Here is a 15,045-nt window from a genome sequence, read left to right on the forward strand (position 1 = left end):
GGAGGCCAACCCCAAATTTCATCAGGCAATATCACAGCTCTCATATCTGTCATCTCTCTTTCATCAAACCCCTCCATCCCCTATACAAATTATTCATGCCAGTAGCTAAATGTATTCATACCATTCTGTTTACTTTATTACTCCACTTTTATTCTGCTCTTTTCCCCACATTTGTTTACAAGAATAAAAGCCTACTCTGACAGAATTATCCCTCTGCACAACAAAAATAAATCACAGCGCTTGCACACACATCATTCACATTCAAAGAGCACAGCTAAATTATAGATGGCCCCTTTCTCCCCAAATATGCATTTCATTAGCATTTCCTTCGCCTGTTGTCTTTTTTTTTTTCCTCATGCAAGCCTGCGCCCACGACCCACTGATGTGTGTGTGTGGGTGTGTGTGTGTGTGTGTATAACTGGAGAATGGGAACAGACTTGCAGCAAAGCAGGACGCGTCCCCTTTCCCAAGCCTAATTTAGGATTCAATTACAATACTCTTTAAAAAGCGTCGACTTCGCAATTAATTATTTTAAGATTAGCCTGACAGTAATGGGCCTCCCACCGACGCCAGCCAGCACAAGACTGGCCGCCTGCACCCCAGAACCACTCAGTCTCTCCACATATATCTATACACCTTTCTCTTTATCCCCTCTCCCCTTCACACTCTTCCTCCGCCTTCTCTCCATCTTCCTCTCCTGAGGAAAAAGAGATAAATCTTCCTAATCCTCACCTTCACTTCCTCCCTCTGTCCTTTCTCCCCCCCCTCTCATTGCTGCATTACACTTTGTTTCTTTTCTTGTTGTTTTTTTCTCCCTTTGTTACTTTGCGTCGTGCTCTGATCTCCTTGGCGGTTGCCGCACAATTGATATTGCTTCAGTACGGCGGGCTGCTTTTTTACGAGCCACAAGGGCCTTCTCCCACGTCCTCCCGCGTCCCCGGGAAATGCTGACGGATGAGCCCCGCGACAACATGCACATGCACATAAACACTCGCGCCCGCGCGCACGATTCCGCATACACAACCGTCTGTCACCGCCGCTGCCAGGCGTAAGCGAAAAAACACGCCGCCCTCCTCCGCCCGCTTTGATTGGAGCCAAGCGAAGCATTTTTTCCTCTCCCCCTTTCCTCTCCGCCGCGGCTGCTTTTCCTCCCACCCTTCACCACTACTACCCCTCCACACTATTTTTTTTTTTTTCTTTCCTCGTTTCGGAAATGAATGTCATCATCCATCCCCTTTCTCCCTCTGCCGCAACTCCCCCCTGTCACCCCCGGGCAAACCTCAGCCGAAGCCCCCGATTCTGTTTATTTAAATATTTGATATGTAAGCAGTCATAAAATAAATGTCAGAAGAGGGGAAGGGAATGGATATGAGGGGTGTGGGGGAAAGAGGCCATTACGGGTAATGGTTTCTGATGTACGTCGCGGCCCCCTCAGTGAACACCCCCCCCCCCTCAACCCAACCATACAGACAAACCTGCACATGACGGAGCTGAGAGACGCAGGAGCAACAGGGGAATAGATGGAGGCATGTGCAGTCTGAATGTGTTTGCGTGTGTGGAGGCAGAGATGCTACAGCTACACACACACACACACACACACACACACACACACACACAGAGTGACACACTTGTTCGACTAGTGATATGGAAAATAGGCCCTCCCATGCACAATTGACTTCTAATACATTGTATACTCCTCAAACCATCCATTTACCAGGAATTGCAATTTCAGGGGCCCTGAAAGCAGCACTTTGCCAGCACTTTGCAAAATACCTTAAAAAAATCTCCAGCCTCTACAAATGCTCTCTCTCACCAACTGCCAATTCTAACATGTCTGTTAAAGTGAATACACACGCCTTGTTCCCTGGTATATTGAACACCGCTTTATTGACTTGCCAGGATTTCCATGTTGGACACAAGACCCTGTGCTACCTACTGTTTCGACACCCCGCCGCCAATACCATTACAAACGCCCATCTCTCAGAGTGCGTGCTCACGTGTGAGACTCTCAGCTAGTGGCACCCAAAGGATTACACGGCTGTGACAATTTCGCCCAAGAACTGATAAAAAAAAAAAAAACGGGAGGTAGGCGGGGGTGAATAAATCAAGCACAGCCGCTGAGAAAGAGAGACAGAGGGAGAGTAAGAGTCTGTGAACAACCTTGAGTTTCTCCTTGATGCTGAGATGCTAAAATGCTGCACATCAGCACAAAAATAAAATCCCCCCAATTAAGAACAAAAATCATCACAAAATCTTCATTAGCGCTGATGCTACATTGGCTTGGCATTTCAGGGACTTTTATCCGCAGCCCTTTGCCTAACGAGCTCCCAGGCCACAGTAAAACGCAGTGGGAGGGGGAGTGACATCACATCAGGGGTCAAAAGTCATACAGAGAGGTGTTGCCGGCTGTTGACCTCCGTCACCTCGAAATGCTCCAACGTGCCGAATCCCCCTGTGATTTTCCCATCTGTCAGCACGCAGGAATGTCTGAGAGGCCACACACCTACAGCTTGGCCCTACAATGTACATGATTATATAACAAACACACATCTTAAGCATCATGTAAACACCCACAAACCACACCTGTAAATACACACGCATACTAAAATAAAACTTCCCTTGTTTACATACCACACATTTCCACACTACATTTACTATACTCAACCCCACACATTCTCACATACACCGATCACACAATTATAACCGCTTCCCTCACACACACAAAAAGATTTCATTAGATCAATACACACATCCATAATAAACCACAAAACACTTTTCCGCATATATATACCTAAATCTCCTCCACACACGCCCCCTGCTCCCCTCTGCCCCCTCCACAGTCCAGGTCAGGGTGCCCTCCAGAGCGTCTCGCCCTCGCCGCTGTTAATTACCACTAATTGGCCCCGCTCGTTTTTTCCCCCCGCTATAATGGAACCATTCATCTTTACTACTTAATGAGTAGGCACTGTAGTCACCAGCCAAGGTCACCCGCAACTAGCATCCAAAAGACAGAAAGACAGAGACTTGGAAAAAAAGAAGCAAGAGAGAGAGAGAGAGAGAGAGACGGCGAGGCTGTTTATGTTTTAAAAATACAGATGAGAAAAATGTGCAATTGCTGAAGTTTCAACACATGACTCTGCTTTTGGAACGGAGCCAATGTGTTAAAAAAAAAAAAAATGTTGAGAAATGTCTGGGAGCTGTGGGAGTCTGCAGTGTCCAACGCAAAACCACAACACACACAGGGAATTTCCAAAAGACAGACTAATTAAAATACCCGTTATGCGAGTGAAAACAATGGATCCCTCAAAACAACGCTGAAAGCGCAGACTCGCACAGTCAAACCCGGCTGTAAATATAAAAATGTATTTTTTTCCCCAGAAATGCAGTAAAGAGCCTCTTCTCCGGCTTATGCACACATAATTATCAAAACAATCACTCCGACTGTCGGCACAGACTCCAGCCCCAGCGGGTGAGAGGGCAACATGTTAGACGCCTCAAATAGCATAAAACATCTAATTAACACTGAATGCTTTAAATATTAGTCCAGCAGTTGCTTTGTGTTCATTTCTGTAGTGAGTCTCAAATAAGGCAAGGAACTGATGAAAAAATTAGCGTCATTGCTTAAGAAAATAACAAATGCAACTACATTTAGTGCAAACCTGTGGGTATTTCAATCATAAAAGGCCTTTGAAAGCTATTCTCATATACCAATACTCAGTCTGGTGTGAGTCCTTTCAGATTTTATACCAAAATGTAATCCTAACCTTCTCATGAAGAATAACCCCCCAGTCTGATTCTGTTGCCAAATCAAGTCTCTGCACGCTGAATTATTAGAAGTTCTCACAGTACACAACAAACTGTTGACACATGTGCCCAGAGGCCAGCAGGTCAGACAAGACAACAATACCTCCACATTTTCTAACTGTGTGAGCAATGTAAGCTGTCAGCCTTTGCCTAGGGTAGAGCAGAGGAATGGTTCAGGTTCAAGCATCATAATTTGTCCTGGCGAGTCATGCCAAAAATCTGACAACCAGCCATTTTCCTAAGAAAAGTCTCTCTGTCAGAAAAGTGCCATTGTGTCGTAGGTTCCTCCTCCGTCTCATGCAGCGTAGCAGAAGCAAAGGCAGGCATGTGCTCCTGCAGCGCTGTGGCGGTCAGCCCGGCACAGCGATGTTTGTAAATGGGACAGTTGTCTATGGATTATGTTAATGTGGTATTCCACACTCCCCTCTGGCATGTGTCTGACATTACAGTAACCTTTGCATGTTTAGCCAACAGTAACTATGGATGTTCATTGAGTAGGGAGACGCACCCACGTGCATGCACTTAGTAACGCACACACACACACAGGCACAGTTGCACAGGGAGATTAACTGTGAACGGCAAACATCTGCTCTTGCCAACTGTATTGATATCCTTTTGAAAAAAATTAACATCTTAGAGAAATAAGACATTTAAACTTCAAAATAAAGTTCACTTGTGTGGTCGATATCTGATCCAGTTCATCCGGTTTGTGTCAAAGGAGTGGCTGGAATGTTGAAAGTTTGTCCGTATCAGAGGGGTGCGAGAAATAGCAAGACTAAATATCAGTACTCCACACCCACTGCAATACATCAAGGACAAACCCGATTTCTAACATAACGTCTTCTCCCACATGCAGCATCTCCAGGAGGATGTGGGATAAAGTTGCTTCCTAAATTGCTGAGATAAAATTGATCTAAATTAGGTAGCATTCGGCCAGGAGTGACCACAAGTGTCCTGTTGTGAGCGGTGTCTATAAATCACCAATACGTCCACACACCATGTCTGTCTCTCTCTGTCTGTCTCTCTCTCTCTCTCTCTCTCTCTCTCTCTCACACACACTCACACACACACACACACACACACACACACACACACACACACACACACGTGCGCACAGTAAGCCGTAATGAACAGTCTTGGATTTGGTAAAAAAAAAAAAGGAAAAGATAAAAGGGATATGTTGTGGCTGGGAAAATACATGGTTGACCATCAACACAAAAGACACATAACTCTACGTTTACGTGTATGTGTGTGTGTTTGTGTGTGTTCAGTGTGACAGAAGAGCAAAACAAAAAGTGGAACTCGAAAAGGAAAAGAAACAACTCGAAGAAAACAGACAAAACCCGTCAACAGAAACTCGTTGCGTCGTCCGTGTCCCATCGTTTTTCTATTTTTGTCTCTCTGTGCTTACAAACGACAGACAGCGCTTTGCTGGTGCTGTTTGGTTGTATCCTTTTTTCCCCTTCTTTTAGCTGAGCAAATGGTCCCACTGTGCCAGCGCTGATTAGGATCAACTCAAACCAAACAGCAAGACGTGTGACTGGAGTGCACAGTCTACAGTCTGGAGACAGAGAGGAGTGCAGAGGCTTTGATGTGTAAAGTGACGGATGATGGGGATGGCGATGATGATGATGATGATGATAATTATGATGATGATTTTCTCACAGGCTGGTGAGCGGGGGAGAGGATGGTGACAGTCGGAAGTTCAAACATGAAGTCACACATACTCCATATTGATCACAAATGGGCTTCTGAGCGAACATGATAGCATTTATGTGGCAATCAACCCATTAAATGTGTCATATGAAGAGTCAAAAGCTCAAAGTTGAAGAAATACTAATGCTATATATTGTCACTGAAAAATAAAATACTTGTTCTTACATAAAAAAAAACTACCATCATCTGCCGTTTAGCCTCCCCTCTTTTCCTTTTGTTCAGCTGAACTTTCAGACCATCAGCTTTATTATACAAAGAGAAGGGAGCTGCAGAACTTGGTTGGATCTTAAAAATGTCATGCTGACTCTTTGAGTCTGCATTAATTGCCGCAATCACAAAATTACTCATTTCTAGAGGGACTGACCCGCATGTTTCTCATTTCCTCTTCTGCTGGCCAGAGAGGAAAGAAGGGAAGTGGAGGCAGCAGTTACTGTAAGCGGGACAGTGTGGCCCACAGATCTGCTCGGTATAGTGTATAAATATTCGATAGGATATGCTGGCTGTCTAAATACCTCTGAACTGACTGCTGGTCCCTTGGGAAAACTAGCGAGCTACTGAGAGCCAGGGACATGAGGCAGATAAAAGAGGAGAGACCGTATTTAGAGAGAAAACACAGAAAGAACAAAAAGAGATGACTGCGAAAGTGAAAGCAAACTGTATGGCACCATCTGTTTAGGAAGGATATAGTTAACTGCCATACATTTACTTATACTGAGACATAACCCCAGAGAGAAAGAGGGAGGGAGAGAGGACGAAAGAAAGAAAGACAAGAAAAAAGGAAAAGAATAGAAAGGCTGAGAACAAAGGAAATATAGAAGAACAGAAAGAAAGACTGAAAGGCTGAAAAAACACTGAAAAAAGAAAGAAAAACAAAAATGAAACATAGAAGGATATAATGACTGACAAAAAGAAAGAAGGAAGAAAAGAAAGACTGACAGAAAGAAAGAAAGACTGAGAAAAAAGGAAAGGCTGAAAGAAAGGACAAAGACTAAAAAAGGACTGAAAGAAAGAAAAAGAAAGACTGAGAGAAGGAAGGCTGGAAGAATGAAAAAAACAAGAAAGAAGGAAAGACAGAAAAAAGACTGAAATGCTGAAAAAAGAAAGAAAAATTGTAAAAACACTGAAAGATTGAAAGAAAGACAAAGAATGAAATATAGAAAGATATAATGACTGACAAAAAGAAAGACTGAAAAAAGAAAGAAAGAGAGAGAGAGAAAGAAAGACTAAGAAAGATCTCCCCCTGAGGGATGGAGGTGGAGGAGGGGGGTCGCTCTTTCAGTAGCTCCACGTGGCTAATTAGCATATGTGAAGGTCAGAGTGGAGGAGTGGGGGTGGGAGGGGGGGTTGGGGTGCCACCACAGCACCACTGCCATGACACATGGCACCCAGCCAACCACACACACACACACACACACACACACACACACACACACACACACACACATTACTGAAGGGAGGAAACACAATATATTTGTGTGTGTGAGGCCAACAAGTCGTAAATACTTCTTTTTTTCTCGCAGCGTTCACCAGGCTGAAGCAGGGTGAGCTCCGGAGGGAGAGGATTTTAACTATGCTGACATTTGCCAGAGTTCAGATAGTGATTCTCTCTCTCTCCTTCTCTGTGAACTCGGCCAGGCCCATTCCTCAGAAGTCAGCAGCCCTCCATGTGACTCCTTTCAAATATCGCCTACATTTCTACATCACGCTGTTTACACACAGAAGGCAGCAGGAAGCAGCTCAATGCAAAAAATACTTATGTAAACCATGAACTATTGAAATAGAAGAGAAAAAATAAATAAATTCAATAAAATATCACCAAAAAAGTAGACCTGATGCTGATGCAATTACATCTACACAAGAGCTAAAGAAAATGTTGTAAGGGAATGCATTGGTTGGATAAATAATTACAAAAGCAGAACGCAGAAAAATGCCATAATTGTGCCCATGCAGAAGTTGTGATCACACGATCATTACAACACTAAAAGCTTGTCTTTGTTTCAGTGTTCAGGCTGCCTAGCAGGCACCAAAGAACAATAACAAATACTATTAAATTGTTGAAGGACTTTACTTTTTTTTCTGTGTACAAAATGTACTGTTGATTCACTTCAACTGAGCTGACAGATGCTAGAAGAAGATCCAACAATAATGTGAAGTGTGTTTGCAGTGACATTTCCAAAGTGTACTTTGCTTTTGATAGAATCATTCCTATGAAGACCATTCAGCTACTTAAGACACAGAGTGGAAGAAGCGGTGGCACCTGTTAGGCCCTGTATACGACCAAACACCAGACCTGTGAGAAATCCTACAAGTCCCAGAATGCCAGAGGATCACTTTCTGGTCATCACGAGGAGAATCCACCACTGCTGACAAAGACTAAACAAGAAATTAAATTGAAATGACTATCGAATCAAATCCGCAAGCTCCTGGACTTCTTCATCCACACGGAAAAGTCAAACTCTCCCTCATGCACAATTAACTTTCTTCCCCGAAATTGCTCTGGTTTAGATTTTTCTGCTCCCCCCTGACGGCCGCAGTTTGGATGAGACAGAGCTGAGAAACAGCTGACACCAAATCAACGGCCGCTCGCAGTAATTAAATCCTTTCTTCAGGGCGTTTACACATCAACCTTTAACTCCAGGGGATGTTGTGAGTGCATTGTGGAAGCAGAAAAAAAAAACAAAACTATAATTATTTTATTAAGCCAGCATATTAAACGTGAGCTTACGTCCAGTCATGCAACTGGACAGTCTGTTTAAATTCATATTATTTCTAAAAAATCAGAATTAATTGGCATTTTGTGGAAACCACATGCAGACCAGGGATAACCCCGGCCTGCCAATTACCTAAGCAGTCTCTGTGTTTCATCCAAGGAAGATGAAAAACGCTGCGCGGGGCCCTTATCGGACGCAACAGAGCAAATTAAAATTTCACTCTAGTGTTGCTAATCAGCACTGCGCTGGCTAGCCAAGACAGAGATGTAAACAAACCAACATAAACAAACGACTGAGGGGGGGGCGGGGAGGGGAGCGAGAGACGGAGGGAGAGAGAGACATTGTGAGAGGGGCGGTGTTGAAGTTGGACTGCTTAGTGCTGACAAAGGGGCTTTCGCCTTCTCCTGCCTGTACACACACACACAAACAGAGACATAGAGACGAGACACACACTCAAGGACACGAACAGAAAACCTAAAAACACACCCAGAATAAAAAACAGCACCCAAACACACACCTGCGTGCCCATTTCCTGCCCAGACCCCATGGGCTGTCTGTCCGACGCAGAACATGTACCATAAATTGAATTCCAGCAGCCACAGTCAGGCCCATCACTATGCACAAGGCTCCCTGAGATAGCCGCATAATACAATGTGACATTGATGCATTGCTCCTATTATAAAGTCTTTGTTCGTATCACACTAATAATTCATAAGAGAGAAATGTAAACAGTATGCACTGGAGAGCACTGCGAGCAGGAATCATTTCAAGGTAAGCACATTACCAAGGATGGGATTGGGTCTCGTCTTTGATATGGAGAACTACTGAGCTTTGATTTCAATTCTGAAAAAACAAAGGCAAAACACTGTGCATAATAGTGATAAATTAGTGGAAACTGTAGATATGCATTCATTTTTGTTTTATTAGGTCAGATTTTAAACGAGTCGCTGCTGCAATTATCTGAGCAGCAACACTATTTCCAACTTGCTAGGTCCTCATTATTATCTACTAATTACTTTTATTGTTCTCTGTGTGTGTTGTGTGTGTTCTGCTTAGTGAATAACAGACAGATCTGTGTTACACACACAGGTTGAGGCAGAATGTGCCGTTTTGTTTATGTCAACTTCAGTCGTTAGGATTGCACATATGCTGCTGCTATACATACACACTGCACATATTACAGCAAAGAAAACACACACACTTAAGTGGGAACGGCCTGGATTTAAAGCAGCTGATGTGTGGACAAATATTCAAGCATAAGGTCACAAACTGAATATTGTTACTCAATCAAGTGGGCCACAGTAATTTGAAAAAACTAGGACAATGTCATTGTGATGAGGGAGCATGTTCAACACACACACACCTCTAAATAACATACGTTACATATCTCTGATGTGTACACACACACACACACACACACACACACACACACACACACACACACACAGTGGTAGGGCTCTGTCTTCATTTTGGTGAGTGGCCAGACAAGTGAGTGTGAAGGGGAGGTGGGGACAGCGGTGTAAATGAGGTGCACTCGTTTCGCTCACAGCTTGCTCCTGAAGAGAGGCAGTGGGGAGGGAAATTGAATTTGAAAGAGGGGAAACTGTGCCAACAGGTGACAGAGGCGTGCTCCGACCAAACGCACTCTGAAGTGAAGCGCAGTCATATCACGGGGCCAATTTGGAGGCAGTATTATGCACTACACCGCTCGCCTTTCTCGCACAGCCTGTCAGTGCACAGGAGAGCAGTGCTGCCGCTCCAAATATGAATTAAACATAGGGCTTTTGTAGCGTGAATATACTGCTGCTGAAATGTTGGTAGAGTAGGAAAAAAAAAAACCACAGTCGCACATGCACTTACTCCTAAAGCTGGAAACTGGAGGGGAAAAAAAATATGTGCAGTATATAATGTTAAATGTAAGATTTTTTTAGGGGGCTGTGTTCTTTGGAAACATGTGCACTAAAAACTGAATATGAACAGTGCAGAATTTGGCTCATATAACTGCATACTGTGGCTGATACACTGACTTTCTTTAAGGTGTCTTTCATATAAATTCCTAATACACAATCTGCACATAATCAGTAATAATTACTGTAGGTTTCACTTGACCATCTTATCAGTGCATAATTTGATACAATCAATACCACAGCAAACCCTCCCACGCTAAAACGTTCACTTAATTTCCCCAGCATCCAACGCAAATTGCCTTTGATTGAAACAATGTAGGCTAATGAACTGCTTTTGTTTTGCGAGAGGCAGACAGTATAAGCTATGCTCAACCACCTTACCCTCCAGTCGTCCAGATGTGCCATCCAGCAGTGCGAATAATTTAGCGCATCAAAAACAACCGCAGAATAATGGCTCTTCTGGAGAAACACTGTGTGGTTTTAGGGCAGAGTTCTGAGCTGGCAGCGACTGCCTCCCACGGCTGTGGGTCTGCATGCCACTGACACATCAGTGTTTGAGCACAGGCTTCGGGGACACCCAGGGATCCTTGAGTGCAGTCCCCCCCAGAAAAAAACAGGAATACTTGAATAATCAGTAACACTTTCTTCCCTTTCTCAGCTGTTACCACTGAGGTGCCCTCGAGCAAGGCATTCAACCCCCAGCTGCAGCAGTGGCCAACAGCTTGCAGGGGTTGTTGTGTGAAAATGGGAAGGGGTATAACAGTGCATCCACAAAAACAGAGTTTTCCTTGTATTTTAAAGTGTCAAATGCACAAATTATTTCACAATATATTTATATCACATGTATAAGACATGTGTTGGAGAATTTCTCTGAATGCTGCTTCTAAATGATGCATTGATATCAAATAGAACAAACAAGACAAGCAATAAATCAACATAAAACAAAGTAATTCAAGGTTATAACTCCACATGAAGACACATTATTTCCTTTTTTGTCATTCCGAGCTGACATTGCCGTGTTTTTGAACGTCTTTTCAGTGTGGAAAAATTATGTGAATAATTATTTTTTATTATCAGGAGCAGCCTAAACCTTCATAAAACTTCAATTATTGCGTTGGACGGCCTCCAAGTCTGGAGTATTCCCATAAGACGTGAATGCAGCATCACTACAGCGCCATGGCCAAGGATCCCTGCAAGAAGCCTCCTCTTTTTTGTTTTTTTTTTTTGTGTTTTTTTTCTCTGAGTGCAGTCTGCCCAGCGGGGCCACGGGGAGCCAATCAGATGGCAGACAGGGTGTCAACTGTGAGCTGGGAGAGCTTTTAGCCAGTTTACCTCCACTATTCAAATTCTGAGCTGCATGGGAATAAACGAGGCGCACAGAAGCGCTCCGGCTCGATACGGAGCGCGCGGAGAGGCACAGACGGTCCCTCTCGCGCCGTCCGTTTGATTACCCCCCCTTCCCCAAATCAGTAAAACCTGAAGAGATGAGAAATACTACACAGCGTTGGCGTCTATCATGACCACGGCGTGCATTTTCTATAGGAATATTTTTACTTTGTTCAACGTGCGCCTCGAACACAACACGTCCTCTAAACAGGGCGTTTCGCAACGTGTCTGACACCACGTCGGCAGAGAGGTGAATCTGCCCAACATCAATGTTGCTTTTTAATCAACCGGATAGATGAAATAATAAGGGATGTGCACAACAAAAATATGAACTATAAAATGTGAGGATAGACACACAACCTCTGAATTAGCCTATCGATTAGTAGGCTCATTGAACAGCCTGATTTTTTTTTCTTAATCCACTTTTTCCCCCAATCAGGTTTTCCCAATTTGTTTCCTCTCATTTTAAAGCTCGGGCAACTGTTATACATAACACGTCTACGCATGTCAGAATTATGCACATATCATTCCCTTTCTTCTGCATGAAACCGCCTTAATAAGAATAATAACCCTGGTAATGTTCCTGTAATTCACTGACAAACTTCAACACTTTGGTCCACATATAATGGCCCTTGTTCGAGGTCTGTATTTGTGATTAACACTCACACCACCTGGTAATTATGAGTGATACACCAGGGCTAAGAACCCCAAGTTACACCGCTGCACATCGGCCGCCTGAGAAGTTTCCAAAACTTACCTGCGTCCTGCCGAGGCCTTGCCCTCCGTTGCCCGGGCTCATTGAATGAGGATGGTTTCTCTGCTGCCCTCCCCAGCCGTGGGCCGAGGTGGCTCCATACTGGGGCCCCACGTCTTTCCCCAGGCCCATGCCGGCTTGCTGCTGCGCCGTCGAGCCGCTGTAGTCTTGATATGAACCGCCGTAGCCCCGCATCATGGGGCTCGGGGATGTCAGCAGCTGGTTGAGGGTCGGGGTGGCCCCTGAGGGATGCTGCTGCTGACTTTGTCCCGGGAACCTCTGAAATCCCCCCGAAGCAGCTCCCAGGGGAGACTTGCCATGGCTTGCTGAGGAGTTGTTGCCCATCATCATGTTCCCAGGTTGCCGGCATCCAGAGGGGCCCATCATCCCGTAGGCCCCGCCGCCGTAGCCCGCCCGGTACGCCGGGTACTGATTGTACTGGCTGTTGTGGTACCCTGCTTCGTGGGAGTTCTCCATGCTGTTATGAGCCGAGGAGTGCGTTATCCCCATCCCACTGCTCTGCTGCTGCTGTCCGCCATGTTGCTCGTAACAAGGCCTTGGAGTGTAATAGTTGTTATTAAACTCAGAGTTGTTGCTAGTTGGCCCCAAGTTAGAGTGTTCATACCTGGTACCCATCATCCTCTCCGCGGGTTTACAGGTGAGCTCCCCGTCACCTTTCCCTGGCATGTGCTGCTGCTGTGGCTCCCCCTGTCCTCCCAACAGGTTCTCTTTGCCGCCGTGGTGTTGGTGATCCATCCCTCGGTCCCCACGGGGCCCCTGACCGTTGTTATTGGCGGTGTTGTTACTTTGTCGCTGCTGATGTGGCGCAAATTGGCCGAATTGCGGCGGCTGCTGCTGCTGCGGCGGCGGCTGAGACTGAGGGGGATCTCCGCTCCCCACACATTTCAGCTTGTGGTTCGCGATCAAACCCGTTTCCATCGAGGAAGTGGTTGAATTAGTCGAAGCCGAGGCGGACGTGAGGTTATTCCCATCCTTGTCGTGGCCGTCCGACGCGTTGTGAGTCGTGGAAGTTGAATGAACCATATTGAGCTCGTTTCGGCGGTGATGGTCTACATTATTCAGAGTCCCATCTCCGGCACCCAGCATCGGTCCAGTCCGCTGCACGCTCCCTCCTCCTCCTCCTCCTCCGGATTTCCCCGAATTGAGTTCCGGACCCAAACCGCTGGATAATTTCTTATTTTTGTTATTAGTTCTGGTCGGAGCCGATGCAACTTGCGCAGCCATGGTCACTCCAACATCTCAGCGCGCAGTGACAGCGAGCCCCGACCAGCCTTGCACACAGAGAATAAGACAAGAGGGAAGAAAAACACAAGCTGGGAGGAGAAAAATATATTCAGTGGAAAAGCAAGCTTTGTTGTAGCGCTGCTGTTGCTGTTGGTGGTGGTGAAACTGTGCGTCAGTGAGGCTTCATGTTGAAAGTTTCTCTGCCAGGTTTAAACGAAACTTTTTTCTTCCCCCCTCCGCCTCTCCTCCATCCCGGTTCTTCGGTAATATGTAGCAGCGTCTCCCGGAGCCCTTGTGGCCCAGCATGGCATGAGAGAGAGCGGGCTCTACCAGCTTATCCACCTCCAGGGCTCCGGCGCGCCTCGCATGGAAAATCCGGACTGGAGTAGCGAGCCATCACGCACGCTGCATTTAGATGTTTCTGTGTTTTACGATGCTTTGAAGGCTGGTTTCACAATTGTAAAAAACTACACAAAGAGTAGCAGCGGTTTTGCACGACTAATATCTTCTTATTCTCATCAAAACATCCAGATTTCTTTCAATAATTGCGCCTCAGGCGGTCAAGGAATGACTCCTTCCCCTGAGTTTATATTACTTTAAAACAAAAAACAACCGTGACAGATCGGGCATTTCCAATTTACGCACAGACACTGCTCCTCCGCTCCACACGGACTGTTCAAACGCGCACACCAGCAGATGTTAAGTTTGCCCGAGCGAGTTTCTCCATACGCAATTATCCAGATCTGATTTTCCCTCTTCCCACCCTCTCTGTCCCTCGGCTCAAGCCAGTTCTCTGCAGCTCTGACAGGAGTCGGACACGCAACCACAAGCTGTGCGCAATAATGTTGCCATCGGAATAAGAATGTAATCACACTTTATAGCAGCTATAATGTTGTAATATCTGTACCACGGAGTTCATCCCCAGCGCTCCGATCGCTTCTTTTCAGGCTGAAAAGGAATAATGTTCCCTTTCAACAAAGAACCAATCGTGCAATAAGAGAGAAACCATGGAAATATCACAAACTATAAACTATTTAATATTCTATTCAGTATGATAGCACATAAAAAATTGCCATTCGGTACGATTAAGTCACTATAAACTCACTGAGTTTCCACAGGAATGTAATATGAATATTATGAATATTAAAGCCATTCTTCATTAGGGTTTTATTTAAATAAAAGGCTATTCTTTAATTTCCTTGGTTACTTTGTCAAAGAGGAGCCTGTCTGAAATGATAATGAAATAAAAAAAGGAAAGAAAAAAAATCAACCCCAGGCTGCAGTGTAGGACCACACAAAAACCAAAGTCTACAAGATATGCTATCCCATCAGTGGTATTCAAACATGAATGTAAAATAGTGCTTAGTAAAGAAGCTGGGGTGTCTGTTGGGACTTGAATGAGCAGAGGGTCTGCTTTGATGAGATCAGATGCATTTGATCAACAGAGGGAGCTGTGGATGAAAGAGGGGTGGAGGGGAAGGAGGGGTGGTGGTGGGAAGAGAAGGATTTGGGGATGAGAGTG

General features: G+C 45.1%; 1 protein-coding gene across 6 annotated transcripts in view; it reads right to left on the reverse strand.

The window, feature by feature from the left end:
• LOC121953429 (AT-rich interactive domain-containing protein 1B-like) overlaps window positions 1-15,045 on the reverse strand; it is a 246,244-nt gene that overhangs the window by 194,680 nt on the left and 36,519 nt on the right. For 5 of the 6 annotated variants that reach the window (XM_042500525.1, XM_042500527.1, XM_042500526.1 and 2 more), the window contains exon 1: window positions 12,282-13,880. The exons of the other annotated variant lie outside the window; for it this stretch is intronic. In XM_042500525.1, coding sequence (XP_042356459.1) covers window positions 12,282-13,523 — 1,242 coding nt within the window. In that variant the 5' untranslated portion in view covers window positions 13,524-13,880. Of the gene's footprint in view, window positions 1-12,281; window positions 13,881-15,045 lie in introns of those variants that run through there. 6 annotated transcript variants of the gene reach the window in all.

This window comes from Plectropomus leopardus, chromosome 14 (genome assembly GCF_008729295.1).
Source record: "Plectropomus leopardus isolate mb chromosome 14, YSFRI_Pleo_2.0, whole genome shotgun sequence".
NCBI lineage: Eukaryota > Metazoa > Chordata > Actinopteri > Perciformes > Serranidae > Plectropomus > Plectropomus leopardus.